The sequence below is a fragment of the Alternaria rosae genome (genome assembly GCF_020736505.1).
Source record: "Alternaria rosae strain MPI-PUGE-AT-0040 chromosome Unknown BKA58scaffold_8, whole genome shotgun sequence".
Taxonomy (NCBI): domain Eukaryota; kingdom Fungi; phylum Ascomycota; class Dothideomycetes; order Pleosporales; family Pleosporaceae; genus Alternaria; species Alternaria rosae.
Window position 1 is genome coordinate 60,033 of NW_025763577.1, and position 22,608 is coordinate 82,640.

A 22,608-nucleotide genomic window follows, 5' to 3' on the forward strand; every position below is an offset into this window, starting at 1 on the left:
ATCGTTCCTCCCCTTCCCACTTCATCTCTTCTTCTTGCCAACCACCGTCGTGAAGCCGTCCTCATCAATCTCAGGCTCAGGCTTAGACTTCGGTTTCGCAGGCACAAGCGCAGGCGCATCATCCATATCGACATCCTCATCCTCATCCGTCTCCTCATCCACACTATCCCCCTCAAAGTCCTGATTCGTCTCCTTGACATTAACACTCCCAGTCGCGATCTCCTTGCCCTTGCGCTCCTCCCACTTTTTCTGTAGCGCATCCACCATGGCTGTGTTGCCCTCTCCAATTTCCTTCCGTATCGCCATGATCTCACGCGCAACAGCGACTTCGGTCTCGTCCTCTACGCGCACGCCGAACTCGTCCTCGAGGACTTGTAGTAGGACAACCTCAACATCTTCTTGGTCTGTGAGGGGTTCCGCAGCGAAGAGTTCTGAGATTTGGCCTGCGAGCCAGTCGCGCTTATCGGAGGAGTCGGGGCCGCCCCATTGGTTTTGGACGGCGACGGTGAGGTTGTTCCAGTTGAAGAGCGCGTGCCAGATTCCAAGGTCGAATTTGTCCTGGTGTTGCTCTGCGAGGAACGTTAGAAAATGGATGTGTATATTCACGCGATCACTTGCCTGCAATTGGGCCGAAAACTGAAGTCATGTTGAACTGTGTTGCTGAGAGAATCGCTGGGCGTGGGTTTGCGTGACGAAATATCGACAATTTTGCCCGTTATCGATAGCGCCCCGCCATTATTTCATCACGCACACGTGAAGACGCGACATCGCGTTCCGCCACACTCAGTGCAGGCCATTAGCGTCGCTGTTTGCTTTTTGCAGCTACTTCGGCGTAATGTGTCTAACATTGGCATTATCGGATGTAGTCTCACGATTTTCTCACCAACCACTCTAATTCCTTCGCCTGTTCATCCGTAACAATCTGCCTGAACTTGTCCACCGTCAGAAAATCATGATCTGAGAACTCAAAGCCTGGTATCACCGTCTGAAAAGTTGCGTTAGCTTACCACCGGTCGTCAGTGATCATGGATCAAAGCACATACCTCACTGATCAACAGTCTCTCCCCCTCCGCTCCGTCGAGCAGAAAACTCGCCTTATACTTCCCACCCTCAACAATCCATACGCTCTTCTCTCCCTTTGTGACATCGTTTCCAACAACAAAGGTCTCGATACGTTTCTTACTGCCAGGTTCGTCGGCGTGGATCAGGACGTAACGACCCCGACCTGAGATGAGGGTATGTACCTATACACAGCATTCAGTATTAGTACTTCACTTACTACTGCGTGCATTTCAGGTTTTGAACAATGGGGTCTTTGCATACCGTCCTTCCCTTATTCCTATGGAAATGACCCTGCGGATTCACTGCACTCAACATGTAGTATATACTCGTGCTCGCATTCCTAATTGCATTGTCACCTGACATGGGCTTCTCCGCCGTGTTCTTCACATCCTCTTCTTCATCGCCGCCATTCTTTACCAAGAAAGGGTTCGGAATGGTGAGAGGGTTGCGATCGATCTCTGCATAGTAGCCGCCTTCGACGTGTACTTGAAGGTTGAGGGCTGAGATGACGGCTTGGGTGTTGGCGGGTTCGGTGGCGGATGGACTAGGGGTGTAAATTTGGGTGATCTTCTCTGCGGTGGAAGAATTGTGCGACATCTTGGATGTGGGATGATTGGTAGGCTCGGCTGGGATGGGATGGGATGGGTGAGGCTGTTGGTCATTTTGGTGATCGATGACGTCATCGCCGCTAGTCGCTGATAAGACTTTGGAAATCGCGCTACAAACCTCGACCAGCATCGACGCGCTCATGTCGTGTCCAATAGCATTAAATTCCTACAGCGTGAAACTTCGCTCTAGGTCCGACACCACCAAATTTCCGTCGTACGTACGTCCCGTAGATGAAAGTATAATTTCTATGATAGGCGTAGAACTAGGCCAGCCCCCAGTATAGATCGAAGGAGGCATGCTCTCCTTTGTTGTCGCGTGTGGCGTTCGCAGGATCCAGCGTCATACCTCCTACAGTCACTTCTGGCTCATTCAGTGCATGCTAGCTCGAACAGCATCCTTGTCCATTACGCGACGGTGTGTATGCTGTAAGACGACGGGGAGCGGCCAATGATCTTAAGATAGACCCCGCACATATATCCCAGATGCCACAGTCTCTGCAAGTCTAGATCAATCTTTGTTCACTTCTTTCTCCTCTTCTTCATCTGCTGGTCACCTTTTTCATGGCCATGCGGTTCTCTAACATAATTAAGCTTTTTCATCGAAAACAGCGAGAAACACTTGGGCTACGGCAGCCACCGGTCGTCGTGCCTACAATTGACGAGTCACAACAGGCGCAGAGCAAGGAGGGGCCGAAAAGCCCCGACACCAGCTCCCCAGAGCCCGTCGCGCCGAGCTTACCTGGTCGTCTTTGGAATCACGCCTATGATGAGCTAAAGGCGAAAGACTCAAGACTGATTGGACACTATGAGATCATCCTCTCGAGCCAAATGGATGGGAGTTACAACAAGGCTGTAGATCTCAACTGTCAGATAAACAAAATCAGCCTAGGGCAGTCAAGATCGCTCCAAATGCGACAGCTTGTAGATTCTGGTCTGCAGAGAACAGAAAAGGAAGCTACTACCAAAGACTCAGTCGCGCAAGGACTGCAAGTTTTCAACGTCATCAAAGATACCATTTCCACCGCGACCAAAGCCTCGCCGGAAGCCTCTGTAGCTTGGGTACCAATATGCCTTGCTCTTGATGTATGGCTGGCCACCGTTGATGATACAAGCTTATAGCTGATGCTCGTCAGATACTCATGAACCCACTCACTCAAGCCTCCTCCAACAGAGAGGGAATCGCTTATGTCGTGTCAAGGATGGACTGGTACTGGCACCTAGCTGATCTTTTCTTGGAAAACAATCAAAAAGCTCAACGATCGCGGCCTCTTCAAGAGCAACTAGAGAGGAGTCTAATTGACCTTTACGCGAGTCTTCTGGAATATCAGATCAAGAGTATCATAACGTACCATCGTCGACGTGGGTGTAGTGTTTGCAAGAGACCTGCTCAAGTGGGATGACTGGGAAGGCGAACTGACAGCCATCAAGCAGATGGAAGAAATAATACGACAAGATGCAGCGCAATTCACCACACATGAGGTTTGCGATCAATTGCAAGTCATCGCCAAGGATGCCAAAGCCCAGAGTATCAGTCTACATACCATCGCGACGAGTATCCAGGCACAAGCAGCGCGTTCCGTGGAGGATACAAAGACTGCAGCGGACAACCAATGTCTTCAAAACTTGTTCTTGACTAACCCCAGCGACGACAGGGAACGTCTGGAATATTTGAAAGGGGGTTTGCTTGATGGTTCTTTTCGATGGATACTCGACAACGCGGCGTATCAACAGTGGTGCGATGACCCGGAAGTGCGACTATTATGGATTGAAGGGTAAGTTGAGAGCGCCTCGCGGTGCTATTAGGGTTCAAAACATGCGCTGACGCTATGCAGCGCGCCTGGTCAGGGCAAGACCATGCTTATGTGTGGAATTATCGGCGTGCTGGGTCGAACCGTACTAGCTGTCGATCTGCTATCATACTTCTTCTGTCAGACCTCGGAGCCGCACAACAATAACGCCAACGCAGTCTTGCGTGGTCTTATTCACTATCTCGTTGGGCAGCGGCTATCGCTCATACGTCATGTACGGCTCGAATACGATCGTGTGGGTGAAGACTTGTTCACCGGCTCAAATTCTTGGACAGCTTTATCTCGGATCTTTACCAACATGCTGTTGGATCCATGTCTGCACGAAGCAACCATCTACATTCTTGTAGACGCCATTGACGAATGCATCGACCCAGATGACCGTAAGAAGCTCCTTGAGCTGATCGTGCGGATCTCAACGGGGGTTTCGAACATTAAATGGATAATCTCTTCACGTGAGTGGAACGATATCCATGATATACTCACCGAGCATCCTCAAATGATTTCCCATGTACTAGACCCTAAATCTGGAGTTACGCTCGAAGCAGTCAACACATATATTCTACACAAGGTTGAGCACTTGGCCAGGAAGAAGAGGTACAATCCGACGGACGCAGCTGTTATTCAAGACTACTTGATTGAAAACGCTGGAGGAACATTTTTATGGGTAGCATTGGTCTGCAAGAAATTAGAAGACTCTACAGGCATTTTTTACGAAGCGGCCATGCAAGCTTTCCCACCTGGCCTCAAGGAATTATACGGAAGGATGCTTCAGCAGATTGAAGACTTAAACGAACCCGAAGCCAAGCTCTACAAGTTTGTACTATCAGTAGTAGTAGTAGTCTTCCAGCCTTTGTCCTACCTGGAACTACGAAATCTTCTGCGCGAGCTTGACCATATTACGGACGAACAGGTGGAGATGAGAGTAAAAGAGATAGTCTGTGCTTGTGGATCATTCTTATCCTTTGATGATTCCAAAGTTGTCTTGGTTCACCAGTCGGCGAAGGACTACCTCAAGAGCGACGCGTACAACACTATCTTCCCGCACGGTCACGCATTTGCTTATTCTCTTATCCTGGCCCGCTCTATGAGGATATTGGACCTAGCTTACCGGAACCCAGACGATGCACTGGAACCAGACGAACCCGCAATCTCCAGGTCAGCCACCCTTCTGGAAGTTGATTACTTCGTTTCGTACTGGCCGCACCATTTTACAAACGGTGATTTCGAGTGCCTAGTCTATCTTGCCTCTGACAAAGGACCCATCTGTCCTTTCTTGAGAAAGTATAGTCGACGATGGATTCAGTCTTTAGGCGTGGGCATTGGGAACCTTTTTCTTTCCAGTATTGAGCTTAGCGTACGAGAGTTTGTAAGTTTCGAACATGATCTTTGGGTCAGTCAACTCTTAACACCGCACAGAGTCAGTTCACCGAGCTCTGCTCAACTATAAACGATATACTTGAGCGCGAGGAATACCCAAGAGGGGGTGTAAAGTTCAAGATTGCGGGATCGAAAGCTGTGCAGGGACTGACGAGTTAGGAAAGTGTTTTGATCACGTCAAAGCCGTGGTGGATAACGAACCTATCATGAGGCCCACAACGAGCCCCTATCTATGCCGCGCCTTTTTGATGTTAGAATGAATTGTCTCATGAACTGGGCGTTTCTAATGCTGTTCTGGCTCCAGCTGATCTTTCTCTTCTCTTCCGCTCTCAGTGTCTTCACCATAATGATTCGCCTTGCGACCTGCGCCATACTCCACGTGCTCCTTGCTTTCAGCCAGAGAACTCTCCTTCTGAGTTTCTTCCTGACCTTGGTGCTCTATCGCCCCAGTTCTCCACGATCTTCGCCCATGCTGAATTTTTCCGCTGTATTCCAGTAATCTTGGCTCTTTCGTTTAGCAATTCCAGGACCTCACCGTTTTGTTTGGTTCCGTAGCTTTTCAACTCCCGATTACGGATTGGTTCCTTGTCGTTACTTCTTTGTAGCATTTCCTTGAGGATGAGATCTCTGTAGTCCTGTACTTGCCAGTGATGATTGATCCAGAAGTTCCATTTCTTAATCTTGGCTTCTTGACTATTTGTGGGAAGTATAGCAGCTGGAATAGATTCTTCTGAGTCATCGGCTTGCTGATTAGTGGGTCCATCGCTCGCGTTCGTAGTGACGGTCGCTCCCGCACTCTCGTCAGGCTTGGTGGTGGCATTCGCATCGTCTGTATCATCAGGCGGATCAAACAACGCACAACTCTTCCACATGAATTCAGCTCATCCGCGACTTCAACGAGTGTATATAACCCCAACATACCGTCGTTTTCCGCCATGGTATCGACCATCTTCTGCTTTCCCTCCTCTTCTTCCCTCCTCTTCTTCCCTCCTCTTCTTCCCTCCTCTTCTTCCCTCCTCTTCTTCCCTCCTCTTCTTCCCTCCTCTTCTTCCCTCCTCTTCTTCCGCCCGAACGCGCTCTCGCACATATGATATGTCGCTCAGCTGTATCTCTGCTAACAAGGTGTTATTCTCGTACTTCATCCTCTTCTTGTTGCCCTCTACGAGTAGATCGTAGACATTGTTCCAATTGTCGATACCTAGCGTTTCGTCGGCGAGGTCGCTTAAGGTACACAAGATCTCAACAGGCCACCATTCAAGGCCTTTCGGGTAGCGCATAGATAGAGGAATAGACGTGGCATTTTTGGTAGTGGCTTCCCACTGAGACAAAATATTCCTCTCGAGATCCACTCGCTCTTCACGGTCGGGATGACCTCATGGTAGGAACATCGTGTTGTTGACAGTGGATGGTGGTTTTGAAACTGGTTGGAGAGCATGCCTGCTATTCATGTAGGTGGGTAAGATGGTCGTATGCTATTTGCTACTATCGCGCTGGACAATGCAGAAGACTACGATGACTTGTGAAAACAGCAAGCATCCGTAATCACGGATCACATTTCTCTTGATCAGGTGACGTGATAGCCGGGCTTTTATGATGAAAGCTTGATCCAATAAGTAACAGCACGAATTTCCGCAACCCCTATGACCAATCCGATCCATAGTACTCGTCAGATGATTCCACCTCTGTAGTGACGTCGTCCTCAATATCATCTACAGTATCCCCTTTCAGCCATTGATCCAGTCTTACCATCTGCTTCGTCGAGACAACGAAACGTTCCTCATACGCCGCCCGCACTACGGTTCTTGTTCTTCACTTGAACGTTCCGGGATGAGATACCACGAACAGCACTGCGTTGTACGCTTTGTCGCCATCCTTCTTCTCATCCTCAAACTCGCCCAGCAGTATCAGATACAGTAACTTGAAAGCGGCGTCGCGTGCTTTCGATTTACCATCTTTGATACCTTCATCCCATGTCTCCCAACCTGCCTTGCAGAGCCTCAGATCGCCGAAGATCTGGTCAATACGTTGCTCGCCGAGGACATTGATGCCGAGAAACTCGTAGGTTTCGCATAGAACGTGGTATTGTTGAAGTTCGGGCGTGAGATTCCTGAAGCATTGGCGATAACCCGATTGACTACCCTTCAAAGCTACGTCGAAGAGAGGTATTGGGCCGTGGACCAATTCGGTTGCGTCGGGCTGGGCTTTGGCTTGGAAACCGGCAAAGGACGAAAGATACGGTACTTTTGAGAGATCGACATCGTGTTTGACATCTCCGATCTTAATAGCGGTTTCATTGGGGGTAGTTCCCACTTCTGAACGGGTGTGCTGCCGAGTTACAGCATCGTATCAGCCTTGTCCGCTTCTTCAAGGCTTGGCATTACTTACCTGAGTAGATACATCCGTGACCGGGGCAGAAGGTTCGCTGGTCATTCTTCTTGACTGACAGATCCACTGATTATAGAGCGAGCGTCGGTTGCCGCTGAAACAGGAATGAGTACGAAATGTGCAGTCGTAAAGCCTAGCGCAAAGAATTCGCTCCGCTCCTAGGGTAAACAATGACAGAAACCAGAACAATGAGCCGAGCTAGTTGGGATAGATCACAATCGAGTTCTCCTTGGTTGGTTCTATAACAGATTTCGCTACTTCCAGAAATGAGAGCTGAGGTGGCTGGGCTTTTGGCAAGAGCAAGACAGCGAACGATGCGGGGTAAACTCATTCTCAAGACCCAAACATGTGCGGTATTCGAGGAAAGAGCTCACAAAGGCTTGGGGTAACCCGAATTTGTGCTCTTACTGCTGTGTAACATTGGATCTGCAGCGTGCCACACTTCTATTGGCACATATCGGGACCGGTCAAGTCCCACGCACCATTGAGGCGCAGTAATATTCAACATACATTAAGCTTCGTCAATAGATCGCTACGATATGTGAGTTGAATTAGATGCGTAACATCTCCACACTTCGGTTTTGGCTGAGTCTGATATACACTTATCATCTTTGCAGACTAAAGTCCCAAAGCAGCGCACTATCAACGTTCAAAGGGGTCTCCATGTTCAATACATCGCCCTCATTCATCTTACTACCCGGCTGGCAGCTACCCATCAAATCCGCATCCGTCCACGATGGAAAAGCCCCAATCGAACTGAACGGCTGCTGATATCCAGGTACCACCGCATCCGTCCCAGGACTCGAGTTGGCACCAAATTGAGACGACACGGTTGCAGAATCGCTGCCCATTTCCTCCGTCATCGTCCGTGCACTAGTGTCGCGTATAGCTTCATCCAACATATCCGATAGATATCGTGCCGCCAGGAACGCCATGTCTGATTTCCGACCGAGATACCAGAGACCTTCGATGCAATCGCGACATCTGCGTATGGCTTGGTCTCGTTCCTCTTCGATCGTCTCTGCAGCGACGACCTGGACTAGGACGTATCCTGCTCTGCATAATGAGCGCACGAAAACTACAGTCCACGGCTCTGTCAAGAGCGCAGCTTGGCTCAGCGCAAAGTGAAAGTCGTCTGTTCCTTCTTTGTCCTTTACGCTGTGTATGCTAGCTAGACTCAGGTCAGCCACTGCTAGCGCATTCTGTCGCCGTAGCGTATCAACGAGGTTCGATGCCTGGCGGAGGGTGCGTTCGTTCGGCGAAGAGAGTTTCGTGCTGTCAATCGTGGATAGGAGATCGGAAAGTAGGAAGGTTGCGAGATGCCAGTGGCCTGCTAGCAGGATGTACCAGGACTGCACGCGTGTAGGGAGGGTGGCGTGGTGCTTTACGCAATCGGAGAAGAAGGGGGCGTAGGTGCGATGCCAGTGGTTGTAGACATGAAATGCGCCGTTTATACCTGACTGCGTACGTGATGGTCAGTCAGACGGAGACGGAGAAGAAGATGATGTATCTATGTACTTACCTCAATCCTAGCTGGGGGAGCCTTTCGTGACACCAAAGCTTGAAGATGTGCGACGCGGCGATATAGAAGCACCTTCACTGGTGCAGCAGAGCTGAGTGTTGCAGCGGCAACTTTGTAGCTACATGGCCATCGTGCTGCTCCAGGATCCACTTCCAAAGCCCCATCGCGCGTGAAGAGATCGCCCCATACCGCATTACCTCCAGAACCCTGAGTCGCTGAAGAGTCGTCGGAAATTCTAGAAAGGTTTTCTGGCATTGCAAATTGGTCACTGCACATAGTCGGAGGATTAGGCCAGGTGAAGGGTTCGGTGTACGCGTTGTTAGTTGGAGGTGGTAGTTCGCTATCTTCGTCGTCGACCACTACTGGACGTTGAGAAATTGCTGCAGAAAGGGTATCGAACATAACGCCAAGCCAATATAGCAGATTGAAAGTATCTCTGTCTTCTTGCTGGAGGGGATCTCGTCCCAGGTCTTGTTCCACACGCTCCAATCTACGTCGTTGAGCGAGGAGCTGTCGCAAAGCTATCTCCAAGAAGATGGGGGCATCATCATCCTGTACCAAAGCTTGGAAATGTTCGTAATGCGTTCTCAGCTTAGGATCCGTACGTGTAGATTGCCGTGTGGTGTCCAAGGGCCGCTGGGTCAGCGAGAAGATGATCAAGGCAAAGATAACACGGAAAGAGCCGATGTCAGCAGCCCGATGCAGTAGCTGAGATGTTTGGTGCCAGAGTGTTTCTTGCATGGATCGCTCAAATTCATTCGACTGAGGGAACCTGTCTGCCGTAAATTGAGGGTCTGTCGCACGACCTCCTGCGCCTCTCTCCCCTGCTTGGGCCCACTGTGACGCGAAAGACATGATGGTCATATTGAGCGCTTTGGAGATTGTACGTTCTTCCTCGACCGTTGGTTTTCGAATGCGAAGGGATGCGTAGGCTCGATCAAGTTGAAGTACGCGATTGTACATTCTGTTTGACCAGGTGCCACTCCATTCCCGTGTAGCCTTGCTCGCTGAGAGGAGAGAAGGTTTGTAGCGCGTCATCGTGTATGGGCAGTTGTGCTCTGTGAGCCAGCATGAGAGAGAGTTTTCCATACTGTCGTTGTAAATGCGTAGTAACCCGTTGGTCACGAACCCCCGAGACGTTCTTTCCCCCAGTAGTATGTCCATGAACGGAGATGAGGCATCGTCTCTCTGGTTTCGACGATGAGGACGCAGGGCGAAAGAGTTTCTCCGCGAGTCTCGCGACTTAAATAATCCCTGATCAACATTCGTGCCCGATTGCACTGAGTCTAGGTTCTCCAAGGGTTTCGATTCTTCGGCTATGTTATCCGCGTCGTCCCTCGGTGGGTTGTTGAAGTAGTCTTCGTGTGCCTCGTTTTCGTCTTGAGATGATGGCCACTGTGTGCCTTGATCTTGAGTTTCGTAGTGAGCTTTGTTCGCGATAGATTCAGGTGGTATTTGATACTGATAGCTGACAGAGCCACTCGCTGCATGTTCTTCGAGTTGATCACAATCGTTCTGCTCTTCTGAACGCCTCCGCTTTCTTTCCCGCTCTTGATGGTTCACCGACGCTGTCTTCAGCCAGTTGAAGGTGCAGACTTGGTTCTTTCGAAGGCAGTTCGAACACGTCTGATTCGCAAAGTCGACACGTTTGTCTGCATCGCAAGCTCGTTTTCCGCGCTTGCACGAGTCGCAGCTACGCATCTGTTGGCGGCGAGGGGGCTCGGGTGGTGCCGTAGTTTGTGGGACCGCGGACGATGGATTCGCTGGCGTCGCCGAGTTGTCGGAACCTCTGGTATGAGGCTTTCCTGTCACCTCGCTCATATCGCTGCTGTCAAAAGTCTTCAACATCGTGGCTATTCAAGCCTATGAACAAAAGATATGATGAAACCTTGGGCTGGAGATGAATGATTGGCGATAGCCGTTCATAAGACTTCAGTGTATACATGGTACCCGGTATGCGAATATTGCTAAGCGCGGACGCGTACAGGCCTTTGCCGCGACCCCGCTTTTTCGCATTCATCTTATCCCATGCGGAGGATCACCTACGAGGATGAGAAGCCTCATAACTCTCCAGGACGTCATAGTGAAGATCGGGTCCGTCTGAGTGGTGAAAAGTATATCTGAGTTCCGTTGTGTCCCGGCATGCATCAGATCACGAAGTGTGACAGTCGCACTCGAGAGCGCCTCCTGTTGGAAGGCTGAGGCAGGAGTGTCAGAGAATCGGTCCGCTCTCGCAATTTGGGTTCTGGAAAACGTCAACTAGATTGATAGAGTCCGAGCGATTCCTTTTCCGGGCTAATGTCCTTTCGGCGCCCACCTACCGATCTCCGATGCCCACCACATCCCGACTTTCTTCATCTCACGTCAGTCCCTGCCGCAAACGTATATAAGATCAGCTTCCACGTCAGTGTCCCCGAGCCTTGGTACCTCGCCGACTCGCGTTGCCCAAGAGACACGATACTCTTTCGTCTGCGATAGGTATGAGCTGCGCCGCAACGATGCTTGGAACGCCATTCTCTCTTTGCACCACAACCGAAGATTCGGGACGGTCGTTTATGATACGGCACTCACCGCTCTCCACGACATATACGCATGCATCGCTTAAGACAGTTGTCCAGCCCCATCCCTGCGGGCATTTTTAAACCAGGTGCACGATGAATCTCAAAAAAAAAGCGCTTGTCAGATCGGGCTTCGTAGCAAGGATACCTTACTATGCAACCCCGGAAAACTGGCGGATTTCATTCTGGAACATTACTTCCACGGTGGAAGGGACGAAGACCCGTTTCGCAAGCGTGGGGGTAGGAACTTCGCCAGGATCTCTTGAAGCATGTGAGGCGATGATCATTGACTGATTGGTAGGGGTGACATATCGTCGTCGTATCAATGGGTACCATTTCGGACCTTTACAAAGTATCCAGCTCTCCCGCTGTAAGAGAAGTGTGGTGTATGGTGTTCGTGACGAGTCAAACGGCAGCCAGCGGGTGATCGTACTGCGAACAGGGAGGTCAAGACGTCACAACTGTGACTAAGTCCGCTTTGATACTCCAACCGACACTTGGGCAATTGATACTAGTTCTTTTGAGAACCTTCATCTACCCCGCGGCTGTTGGCATGCATCCCGTTGGGCGACGTGTCAGTGTGCGGCTCTAGGGACATGGCTCTCCTATATCTACGATGTCCGATTGGTTCATGGCGTGCGGTTCCGATGACTCTAATTCAAGGCCTCGTGACCGCTTTTGTCGCCATCGTCTATCTTATCTAAGGGACCTTACGTGGAACAAGATTCTCTCATGAGCTCCCTTGCATACCCCTCGGTGTCGCGTCCGGAGTGGGAGGAATGAGGTTTCGCTTTTTTTCTAATCTGCTATCATGGCAAATGTTGCTGCACGGGTGTCTTGAGGAGACCAGTACAAATGTTGTATCGCTTTAAGTCTCTCAAAAACTGCGTCGCCACCCACACCGTTGTTGCAGGCCACGTCCAAAAGTAACACATGATGGTCTCCCTATCATCGTTTACTATCACCTGCCATGTTTCGAAAGCTAGATATAGCTCCTTTACTTAAAGTTTCGCTATATTATTGTATAAAGCAGAACAATAATCCTATCGCGAGCCTACAGCTGCCGGCTATGATTAGCGTTGTTGCAAGCGACCTTTTCACAAGTACATCATTATCAAACCTGGACCCGTGATAGCCTCAGATGACTTAGCTGCAGCTACAAGTACTCGACAATTGCTATCGCGGCTTGATAGCGATTATTCTCAACCTCTTAGGAACGATATACCTATCTATCCAATCACATAGTACATCTGGTATCGCACTTCGCTGTATCTTCTAAAAATCATGTTGATTTCACAAATATCTACCATTTCTCTACTGCAACTCAACACGCTAGACATGTCTCTTTTATCAGGTACTACTCTACATTACCCCTCTATAGCTACATAGTAGACTGGGCTTAGGCATCAAATCCAGTCACTTGTCAGGAATACCCTGCAGAACCCCACGTTAGTTTCCACAAGCATCACGAGATCGAGGCGTGGGCTCATTTTCATCGTGGGCAACAGCCGAGTCGTTGAAATTTGATCTAACTCCATTATTCGCCATTTCCTGTATATGTCGTACGCTGAACTATAGCTTAGCTGTGAGGCGCCCGGGGAAGTATGGGTAGGCCAGACAAGGTCGGTCGTGCTGTACCGTGACGAGACTCACTGCAGATCTTCCCGTCGCGGAGAACAACCATGATGAGTCGTGCCGATCAAAAAAGCCAAGAAGAAGATGCGTATACGACAAGAGATTAGCGCGTTTCGGTAGATTCATCTCGTTTTATTCTCTTAATTCTGGCCATGATGCCACATCGTTAGATATTCCCACCCTACTAACTAATAAGAACGGCTCACTGAGATATAAATCTCCAGCCCAAATCGACAAGATCAAGTGCCACAGGCCCAAGACCGCCCTGAACAATTAACAAGAAACGAAGGGTATATGCCGCGAAAGCGAGCCGATTAGAAAGTACCAAGAACAACACCAAAAACTCCGAAAAGTCAGATATCTAAGAATCTGGCTTTTATGCTGCGCTTATATTTTGACTGAAAAAAAATGAATTTAACGTATCGTGATCCATGAAAGGGTGATTGATGGTGGTCGAAGAGCGCTGGTCGATTTCATAGCAAGGTCACATGGGGTGGTCAGTAGCTAGCTACAAACACCTGAGCGACCTTGCCTAACGTGAAGGGAACTATTGTCTCCCTCGAAGCGAAAGCACTCGACACGGCAACCTCTGTGCATCCGCTCGTAGCTCGATGTCGCAGAAGGGGGGTTAAGGTTCGGCGGTTGCCGGGGCCTCACACGTACTCGGGCCAGTAGTTGTATGGCATGAGGGTAGGGCCTGTCCACTTCTCGCCGTAAGGGTTCGTGCGCTTGCCTGCAATGAATCCATCGTGAGCGTGTTCGAGGACCGAGATCCATGATGATGGTTCGGGATGCTTCATCCACTGTAATGATTTGTTAGCGTGGATTCTTTGCTTTCTACGTGGAGAAGACGCCGTTGCCAAGCTTCTGCTGCAGGGACATTGGACTAGAAGCACTCAAAAGCGGGGTTGGGGTGGCAACAACATGTGGAAATTCTGTTGAGACTTACCTGGTTGTGAATATGGTATGTCCAGGCACCCCGGAAGAAGTTTTCCAGCGTGCGGTTGTTGGGAGGGAACTTGTCCTCAGAGAGAACGTAGTCAGTAATCACACCAGCGTTTCTCAGCTCAGCCTCCTCGTCAAGCGTGGCTTGGAACGAATCGGGGTGCTCTTTGTCGCCGTGATTGGGAGTTGGTAGGGCGGCGGAAGCGGGTACGTTTTCTTCCCCGCGTTTAGCCAAGGAGTCGCTGGCCGACATTCTGAGCTCCTTGCGTTGCGCGTCTTTGAGGTCGATGCGGTTTAGTTGTGGGCCGTCGTAGCTCTCCCACTCGTCTTTGACGCCACCAATCTTGCCCTTGAAGACTGCGCTGTAGTCCCGGATGCATGGCACTGTGCAACGGCCCTCGCGATCCCAGTTGAACTCTGTCCAGATAGGGTCAAAGGCAGCGGTCTCGAACATCTTGAACTCCTGGTCGCGTCCGTCTTTCCAGGCCATGCGACCGAGTACCCGGGGATGGAAGTTGACGCCCATTCTGATACCACCGTAGAGCAAGTAGGATGAGAGGGAGGAGTTTGCCGAAAGTGACATGATGGCAGTGTTGTAGTCACCGGGGTGAGGGTGTGCTGCCCATCTCTCTGCCCAGGCATGCTCCTTGGGCAACAGGAGCGGTCGCATGTCCCGGAGCATGAGAACGTCCATGTCGAAGTAGGCACCTCCATAGATGTGCAATACAATGAAGCGAACTGCATCGGAAACGGCAACAGGAAGGAACGTCATCTGCTTCTGGGTCAGAACGAGCCACTGCTGGCCATCCTTGTCTTCGACGATGTTCTCGGCCACGTCCTTCTCTCCCTTGGCGTTGACGGCGCCGGGCTTGCTGTAGTAGTCGAAACCGTTCTTGTCGTCTTTATCAGTGGCCAGTGGGATGCGGTTAGGGAACTTCCAGGGCATAACAACAATGTCACCTCTGTCGACCAGAGGCAGGAAACGGGCAAATAGAGCATCCTTGTTCAGCATGTTGTCGACAGCGTTCGGGTTGTGGTCGGTGTCGAGCCATAGCCAAAGACGAGAGCAAGCCAGATTCTGGGTGTAGAGGTAACTCTTGATGAAGACTTCTACTCGCCAGGTCGCGGGACCGGTCCAGTAGGTGTGGTATGGGATGATAGGGCCGGGGCAGGTGCCGATGTTGGTTCCGTTGGCAGCAATCGCGTCGTTCACAGGAGTGTAGCTCTCGAGCGTCTTGCCGTGACCGTCTGCGTTGATGAAGTCGGCGTTGCGGGGATCTTGGGCGCTGGCTCGGTCGGCGGGCTCTGGTAGGCTGTAGTAGCGGTCCTCGCCCTCTGCAAAGAACTTCAGGCAGTCAAAGGGCTTCCTCATCTTCTCAATGCCAGCATAGGTGCCGCGGCACTCCTCAATCAGCATATCAATATCCGCCTCGGTATCAACATGGGGGCGGGGACCCAGGTAGTCGTCCTTGTTCTTGACGGCGGTAATGGGGCGGTTGAAGACATTGGCGTGCGGGTTGATGGTGACGGTCTTGGTGGTGCCTGCGAACTTGACCTTGACTCCCGCCTTGGTGGTCTCGATCAGCTCCGTGGGTCCAGCCTTGTCCAGGAAGGCGGGAATGCCAATCTTCCCCTTCGCAGCGACAGAGGGGTCGTTTATGAAGGTGATGACACCGTAGATAGCGGCATAGAGCAGCGCCGCGAGTACCAGGTTCTTGCACAGGGTGAAGACTGCGCGGACTTTGGATCCTTCCGCCATATCGATAAGCTAACGGGCGACGACCCGAAGCAGCTGTTCCCAGGTATTATTCGACAATCGCCACTTTCGCGTATGCGTGTAGGTTCGGTGGAGGTGCGAGGATTGCGGCGTCCAGGTGGAGGCTAGCAGGCGCACGTGTTGAAAGGGCGGTCGAGGTCTTCGCGATAAGGCGTTCGGGGTTGCGATGTTGGAAACACGAGTGTTGTCGCACAACGCAGTCTTCGCAGAAGGATATATTAGGGAGGATTATCGGGCGCAGCGTGCAGGTGCATGCATTAGGTGATACGGAGTTTGGTCCTACGCGGGTCTGGGAGGCTGTGAAAGCGGGTCGTAGGCGCGAATGGGCGTGGGCGTAATAGGTTGGAAGGAGCCTGCGGGGATTTCGACACCACAGGCAGAATCGCACAGTGCACAACGGTCAAGGACAGACGGGAATGAAAGACAGGTCGGCACCAAGGAGCGGAGGCGGCGTAGAAATGAAATCAGGCTGCGGGTTGTGGACTGCACCAGACCAGCTCCAGTTCGGGGTTCAAAGCAGCTAACCTAATTTCCCTGCACGCCGCGCCCCATGCTGACCCGCCCACCACTCCCCCTGAGCACTACCGTAGACCTGTTGATGTTTGACAGCTCTGCTAACGGCTTTTGTTATTGTCGCACCGATTTTTATATCGCGCACGCAAATTCTGCATTTCTGCACTTCGAGTCGGTGCTGTGTTGATGCGCTTTCCTCGCGGCGGTGGCTCCTTCCCCTAGGGCCGTCGTCCCGTCCGTATGCGGAAGCGACAGCCCCAAGCGAACTGACGTCTCTCATCTTGCACGCCTTGCCCGCCTAGTGACTTGTGACTACACCTGTGCCCACCATCGCTTGCATGGTCCCCATTAATGCTGCGACACTCCTGTCTGAAGGCTTTCACTGCCCTATCACCGCCCCGATTATCTCTCCTCGCCTTTCGCGCCAGTTCAAGCCCCAACAGACGACCTTACTCGGCCGTCACCGCTCTCCCACGATGTGAGCGCATCGAGATCCCCTGTCGGTCCAACGGCTCCATTACGGTTGAGTAAGTCTTCCGTCTCGTCTCTACACATGACGTTGTCTGTCCTTCGATCCTGTCTCTCGTCGTTGCAATTGCCCGGGTAAACCTCCGCCTGCTGTGCGATGACCTCACAGCGCTTTACTCCTCCGCAATCCAACACCATGCCCCGCCCTAAGCGAGCATACCTCAGATCGCAGCTTCTGGGCATCATCTTGGCTTCTTCTAGTACTAACCTTCTTTAGCGTATTCCATGCATCAGCATCTAAAGCTCCGGTCTTGCTTTACCTACCTCCAGGACCAGTAGTACCAGAAAGCTCAGATGAAGACGAACGCGTTATAACAACGCTAAGAGAGTCAAGCGCTGGAACTATCGTTCGTATCAACTACCGCGCATCATCCGTGCACCAGTATCCGACCCCATGTCACGATGTGCTGCTTGGCTACGATTGGGTGCGCGAGCATATCCTTATCGATGAATTCGAACGGCCTTATCTAGCTCGCATGGGCGTATGCGGAGAACTCGTAGGCGGCTCACTAGCAACTATGCTGGCTCTGACAGAATGCCGCGTTGGGGAGAGTCGAATCGGTGCTGTAGCCATCAACAATCCGATTGTAGATTGGGTGTTTCCAGATGAGCTTCCGGTTGTCCAACCAGAGGATCTCCCCGAGCCCCAATACGGCGACGAAACACAACTCCCTGCTGATGAAGACATGGCCGGTTCATTGGCAATTCGCGAGACTATAGAAAATATGCAACCTCAAAAGAAGCGTGGTAGGAAACGATTACCCAAAACACCGCCGCCGACATCTTGGCAGGCTCATGAAGAGAAGGAGATCATACCGACCATGACTTTGACGGAGAGGCGTGACATTCTATTCAGGAAGCCACAAGACTACTTCGATCGGTTTGCGTCCCCTCTCCACTTCTTCCGTTCTCCTCATGCGCAACTTATCCTCCCGCCACAAGACGACGTCTTTGCATCCCAGCAGCCAGACGAACTCCTCGACATTGAGACTCAGATGGCCATGAACCATTATGCGACCTTTGAAGATGCTATCAAAGCCCCACCGGCAGTACCAACGCTGAGCAGATGTCGTGCCTACGCTCGCAACTACCCTCCAGCTGGCACCAGACTGACTCTGCCCATCTGGAACATCACAAGCGGACTCTGTAGTCCGCTGAACGATACCACAAATGAGTTGGCCAAACACCTTCGACGCAGCATCGCCCGTCAAATACTCAAAACGCATTCCGGGCGGTCTCGCTGGCATGACGCAGCGGAGAAGAAGCAATACGAAGAGATTGCCCAAGACAGAGTCGAATTGACCTCGTACGAAGGCGTAGGACTCTGGTCTCAACAAGACCCCGACCCAGCAACAAGACCACGAGTAGAAGAAATCGGGGCGTGGATGAAAAGACAGTTAGAACCCGGTTCCTTTTAGATGCTCAGAAACAAACATTGCAATATTTCTAATCTATCTTCTGGCTCACAGCTCAAGTCCACACCGCTCAATCTCCTCCACAGCCTTCCTCTCACAAACATCACCCACCCATGCAACCTCCATCCCACTATCCTGCACAGCCCCCAAAACATAACAATCCAACTCTCCATACCCCCAATGCGCCGCCTCAACTCTAACCACAGCCCAACTACTCCAACGCAATAACGGCGCACGCGGTCTCCCCGCTGAGTCTTCCTTCACATAATCATCCAGCCATGCTATCCGAGTTCCATGCGCACTTTCTACCTCCCCGTCCGACAAAAACGGTAAAAGGGCTTCGCAATTCGAGTCCGCGCCCACAGAAAGCGGGAAGGAGGGGAGGGGTTCGATGGGACTGTGACATTCGCGATGCAGCACACTCGATTCCACCCTCGTAGTTCGTGTCTTCCTCGTCTTGGGATCATACATCCTACACTCAACCCTATAATTCATCTTATTCCTGCTCAACAACCGTATCAAGCGCTTCACTTGCACGCGCTCCGGGTGTGGAATCAGGAATTCGAAGAAACCCCTCTCCTTCGTCTGCCGCCACCGCGGCAGAACCAGCCAGGGAAACGGAGACGTTACACCCCAGGTTCGGGTAACAGAAGTTGACACACCACCATCTTGTATCCTCAGCGGAATAACACCTCGTTCTAACAACCGTCGCAGCGTCCATCGCTGCTTCCTCTTATTCCCATCTTCCGACATCAATCGCCCCTGCATTGTAGATAGATGGTGAGGATAAAAAGGCGTATGCTCGCTCTTAATCCCGCCCTGCTGCGCCAACCCAACCAACCCATACAACGTCGCCCAATCGTTTGTTAACCAGGGTTCCTGCCATGCGGTCGCTAAGTCTTGTGCTTTGTTTTCTGCCCAAACAATTTTACGGCGGCGATGCGTGGCGAGAGAGTGGAAGAGGGTGATGGAGACGAAGATGAGGATTTTGAATAAGTTGGTTAGGGGGAAGAGGCAGGAGGAGGTAGGGGGTTGGGGGTGGTCTATTTGGTTCATGACAGACGTAGTCGCTGTTGTTAGCACGGCTGTGATGGTCGGTGTTGTAGCCATGCTGAACGTCTTATGTGAATGCGTTCTCAGAGTCGCGATGAGTGTATTGAGGATGAATTCTAGTCATCTTTCGATTCAGCGACTGCGAGCTACGTCTGCATTATGTGCGATAGACAAGCAAAGCGATTTACCTTTGTGTTTCCTTGTTTGGCTAGTTCATCAATGGAGGTCAGCGTATTCTGCACAGATCCGGCGTATTATATGGCTTTGTTCACTCGTGGAGGAAATGTTTATGCATGTGTCGTGTCGTCTTGGCGAGGAAGACAATGAACTTGGACATCTAGAGTTCCAACATTGAAAAGGAAAATGTGCTAGAAACTGGTGCTGGGTAGACGTAACATAGTGTGATATTCGCGATTATTCTGATACTCATGTATCTATAAGCGACGATGAAGGTCTTCCCTGACCTATCAAACGCCCAAAGACCTGAACGAACAATCCTGTCCCTGGCCCTCTTATAGACTATCAGATTATGCTATCCCATACTGACATCGCGTAGTATGCGTTAGACTCCGAATACCCTTCAGACTAAAGCTCAACTCAAATGGCGGCCCACCCTAATCTGATCATCTACAAATCAATCAGAGGCTCATCCACAACCTTCTGCTGCTGAGCGGGCAACTGGTTCTGCGGTGCAGACGGGAAACTCTCAGGTCCATAACCGCCCGTCGCATAAGGCGCGGATTGCCACGCGGAAGACTGCTGCTGCTGGGGCGCTTGCTGTTGCTGTTGCCAGTATTGTTGGGGTGGAGGCGCTTGTTGTGGAGCCTGTTGTTGCTGTGGAGGTGCCTGCTGCTGCGGTGGGGGTGCCTGTTGCTGCTGAGTCTGTGGCTGATCTTGCCTGGGGTATGGGGGATTCTGCCACGCAGTCGTAGGTTGTGCGGGTGGTGAGATAGGCGTCTGTTGTGGTGGAGCTCGGGTGTATGCTTGTGGAGAGGGAGGCTGCTGTTGCTGGGATGGCTGAGACCCGTAGCTTTGGCTCCGCTGCATTGGTGGTTGAGAGGGTTGCGCTGCAGCGTTGTCTCCGTAGTAGAAGCTAGCGCTCTCTGCATCAGACACCGGAGGTGGTTGGGATGAATATCCTGAGGACTGTTGTGGCGGGTATTGCTGATTCGAGACTTGGCGCTGAAGTTGTGGCGAAGCAGGGTTTGGGTACGAAGTATTAGGTGGCGGTTGTGCGAGGTTGGGGTATGGTTGTGAGGGTTGTTGGTACTGATCCTGGGGAGGAGCGTAGGACTGTGGTCGTTTGTCGAACTGTGGGTAGGGTGCTTGGTAACCAGCACCATATTGCGATTGCGGTTGTCCGTATGCACTAGAAGGGTCTGCGTTTCCTGTGTAATAGTTCTCACCGGATCCCGGTGCTCCGGATTGCTGTATGCTTGGGTACAGGTTGGATGCCGGCCGTTGTGAAGAAGCAGGGAGACCATACATGGCGTTGGCCTGATTGTATGTGCTGGAAAGCCTCTCCTCGAGCATGCGATCATAGTATCGGACAACGGTGGATAACTTCGCGTGTAGGTCAAGCAGTGTGTCTGTTCATGTTAGTACGGTTCTTATGGCGCAGAAGTGTGACATACCGTGCTTGCTCATAGTCTCACCGTAGGTACGGGCAAGCTTCGGCCTCAATTTTCCAATGCTCTCGTACAACTCCTGTATCTGTGGCTCCCGCAGGATAGTGCCAGGCGCTTGGTGTTGTAACCGGTCGACCAACGTGGAGAAGAGGTTGATGTTCTCGGCTTCGACAGGTGTGAGCTCGTAATCGTTCTTAGGTGCAACGAAAGGCGCGGATCCATTCGCATTGGAGGCCTGTTCCCGGAAGGTCGTGGCATACTTCTTCTTTTGTTCTTCCATGTCGGCCAAAGAAGCTGCAATAGCAGCAGCCAGGTCTGCGTCTTCCTCCTCTTCAGGCTGTTTCTTGCTCGTCCCGTTCGTTGGCTTGGATTGTGACTGCAACTGTGATTGAGGCACAAAGCCGGACGAGCTGTTTCCCTTGGCTTCGTCCAGACTCATCTCCAGTGCTCGCTTCAAGTCGGCATCGAAGCTGTCCTCCACGCGCGCACTCCGCGGCTCCATTGAGCCCTGATATAGCGTCCTCTGTGGCTTGGGGGTATCGAAGACTCTCGGGAGTGGTGTTCCTCGCGACCGTTCGGTAAGCTTCGCATGGCAACCATCGTCGACGCGCACAGGGTCCATGATGCCGAGGTGAGGCAATGGGATGCTCTTGCTCGAGCATGCGCCACAGAAGACGTTTCCGCAGTTGCGACAGTGGTGCTTCCGGTTCGTGAAGGTAAAGGGCGTGCGGCATCGCATGCAGACGTCGGAGTCGGTCCACTCGGGAGGCTGGAACGTGTTAGTCCGTAGTAGTTGCGCATATATGGACAACCTACTGCGCTACTGTCAAGCATACTGCTGGAGATATTCTCCTTCGGAGGGAAGTGGTAGCCCTCCCGTTGCAGGCTGTAGTAGACCTCGTTGATGTAGCTGAGGTTTTGGCGCCCTTCAGCGGCAGTCGCCCATGATTGTATAAGCTCGAGCATCTTGTTCTTTACATCGTTGTTGGGTGCAACGGTGGGTGGGGCCTTGAGTAGGGACGTCATGTTATCGAGGAACTCGCGTGAAGCTATCTCTTGGATGAAGTGGGCGCCGCCGTTCTTAACACACGTGTCTGTGAGCTGAGACGATTAGCAGAAGCTCATGAGGTTCGCAGATAGTAGTACGTACGTTTAAGGTGGCGAGCTGTACGTTGGGGTTCTTGTTCCCTATCCTCTTCTTCAATGCGCGCATGGCATCTCTAGGCTGCACTGTCTTGGAGCGAATAACGTCGGATATCTCGAGATTGAGGGGCATATCCTCTCTGATGTATATTAGCATGATTGTTTCCATAAATCTTGTCCCGGCTCAGCTCGTACAAGCTCGAAGAGGTGGCGCGCTCGATCTGCTCATCGAGCGCGCCGGTGGTCGAGGACCCGAACCAGCCCGCCATGATGTAGGGGCGCTCCCAGTGGAGAGATGAATTCCGGAGTGTCAAAGGTATGTAGGAGTGTTTCGATAGTTGCTGTGGCCTCTGAATAGAGTTGCGGCTTGGGTGGAGAGTAGCGCGTGGGGATAGTCGTTGTGGTAGTTAGGTAGCAAGCTGTCCGAGGTGAGGGCTTGGCGATGACGCCGGACGCCTCTGAGCCGCATCCACCGACGCATGCTTCAACCCTGCCCAGCGCGGGAAAGCCATACACGCCCAACGCTTTCACTCGCGATACCCAAACCTCCCCTGGAATCCACCTGCTGTTGTAGAATCGCCGCCCGTATATTGCACTCCACTGCCCAATCACGCGCTACCCGATCCGCCCCGCATTCCCGATCAACACTGC

The 22,608-nt window shown here is 51.7% G+C and overlaps 10 protein-coding genes across 10 annotated transcripts; 2 read left to right on the forward strand and 8 right to left on the reverse strand.

The window, feature by feature from the left end:
- Window positions 1-21: 21 nt before the first annotated feature.
- BKA58DRAFT_413143 (pre-rRNA-processing protein TSR2) lies at window positions 22-646 on the reverse strand (the record flags this gene model as incomplete). The annotated part of the gene is made up of 2 exons (XM_046172400.1): window positions 22-569; window positions 619-646. The coding sequence occupies 2 exons, from the start codon at window positions 644-646 to the stop codon at window positions 22-24; spliced, it is 576 nt and encodes a 191-aa protein (XP_046022316.1).
- A 222-nt stretch (window positions 647-868) lies between these two features.
- Window positions 869-1,659, reverse strand: BKA58DRAFT_413144 (RmlC-like cupin domain-containing protein; the record flags this gene model as incomplete). Its single annotated transcript, XM_046172401.1, has 3 exons — window positions 869-985; window positions 1,044-1,244; window positions 1,324-1,659. 3 exons carry the CDS (start codon window positions 1,657-1,659, stop codon window positions 869-871), a joined length of 654 nt encoding a protein of 217 aa, XP_046022317.1.
- A 512-nt stretch (window positions 1,660-2,171) lies between these two features.
- BKA58DRAFT_389385 (NACHT domain-containing protein) lies at window positions 2,172-5,134 on the forward strand. The gene is made up of 5 exons (XM_046170739.1): window positions 2,172-2,753; window positions 2,804-3,029; window positions 3,079-3,442; window positions 3,503-4,844; window positions 4,895-5,134. Exons 1-5 carry the CDS (start codon window positions 2,232-2,234, stop codon window positions 5,012-5,014), a joined length of 2,574 nt encoding a protein of 857 aa, XP_046022318.1. The 5' UTR covers window positions 2,172-2,231; the 3' UTR covers window positions 5,015-5,134.
- A 113-nt stretch (window positions 5,135-5,247) lies between these two features.
- Window positions 5,248-6,132, reverse strand: BKA58DRAFT_442173 (uncharacterized protein; the record flags this gene model as incomplete). Its single annotated transcript, XM_046173891.1, has 2 exons — window positions 5,248-5,716; window positions 5,777-6,132. The coding sequence occupies 2 exons, from the start codon at window positions 6,130-6,132 to the stop codon at window positions 5,248-5,250; spliced, it is 825 nt and encodes a 274-aa protein (XP_046022319.1).
- A 361-nt stretch (window positions 6,133-6,493) lies between these two features.
- Window positions 6,494-7,285, reverse strand: BKA58DRAFT_413145 (uncharacterized protein; the record flags this gene model as incomplete). The annotated part of the gene is made up of 3 exons (XM_046172402.1): window positions 6,494-6,662; window positions 6,699-7,180; window positions 7,241-7,285. 3 exons carry the CDS (start codon window positions 7,283-7,285, stop codon window positions 6,494-6,496), a joined length of 696 nt encoding a protein of 231 aa, XP_046022320.1.
- Window positions 7,286-7,622: 337 nt separating this feature from the next.
- BKA58DRAFT_220297 (uncharacterized protein) lies at window positions 7,623-10,835 on the reverse strand. Its single transcript, XM_046166223.1, has 2 exons — window positions 8,763-10,835; window positions 7,623-8,700 (listed from the first exon to the last, which is right to left on the reverse strand). The coding sequence occupies exons 1-2, from the start codon at window positions 10,608-10,610 to the stop codon at window positions 7,846-7,848; spliced, it is 2,703 nt and encodes a 900-aa protein (XP_046022321.1). The 5' UTR covers window positions 10,611-10,835; the 3' UTR covers window positions 7,623-7,845.
- Window positions 10,836-13,344: 2,509 nt separating this feature from the next.
- On the reverse strand, window positions 13,345-15,829 carry BKA58DRAFT_220301 (uncharacterized protein). The gene is made up of 2 exons (XM_046166224.1): window positions 13,905-15,829; window positions 13,345-13,758 (listed from the first exon to the last, which is right to left on the reverse strand). Exons 1-2 carry the CDS (start codon window positions 15,657-15,659, stop codon window positions 13,609-13,611), a joined length of 1,905 nt encoding a protein of 634 aa, XP_046022322.1. The 5' UTR covers window positions 15,660-15,829; the 3' UTR covers window positions 13,345-13,608.
- Window positions 15,830-16,142: 313 nt separating this feature from the next.
- BKA58DRAFT_389389 (Alpha/Beta hydrolase protein) lies at window positions 16,143-18,181 on the forward strand. The gene is made up of 2 exons (XM_046170740.1): window positions 16,143-16,717; window positions 16,936-18,181. Exons 1-2 carry the CDS (start codon window positions 16,542-16,544, stop codon window positions 18,134-18,136), a joined length of 1,377 nt encoding a protein of 458 aa, XP_046022323.1. The 5' UTR covers window positions 16,143-16,541; the 3' UTR covers window positions 18,137-18,181.
- BKA58DRAFT_365138 (uncharacterized protein) lies at window positions 18,182-18,886 on the reverse strand (the record flags this gene model as incomplete). Its single annotated transcript, XM_046168866.1, has 2 exons — window positions 18,182-18,566; window positions 18,603-18,886. 2 exons carry the CDS (start codon window positions 18,884-18,886, stop codon window positions 18,182-18,184), a joined length of 669 nt encoding a protein of 222 aa, XP_046022324.1.
- Window positions 18,887-19,483: 597 nt separating this feature from the next.
- On the reverse strand, window positions 19,484-22,432 carry BKA58DRAFT_422747 (vacuolar protein sorting-associated protein 27). Its single transcript, XM_046172834.1, has 5 exons — window positions 22,153-22,432; window positions 21,965-22,097; window positions 21,631-21,915; window positions 20,821-21,583; window positions 19,484-20,775 (listed from the first exon to the last, which is right to left on the reverse strand). The coding sequence occupies exons 1-5, from the start codon at window positions 22,224-22,226 to the stop codon at window positions 19,814-19,816; spliced, it is 2,217 nt and encodes a 738-aa protein (XP_046022325.1). The 5' UTR covers window positions 22,227-22,432; the 3' UTR covers window positions 19,484-19,813.
- Between the last annotated feature and the right edge of the window lie 176 nt (window positions 22,433-22,608).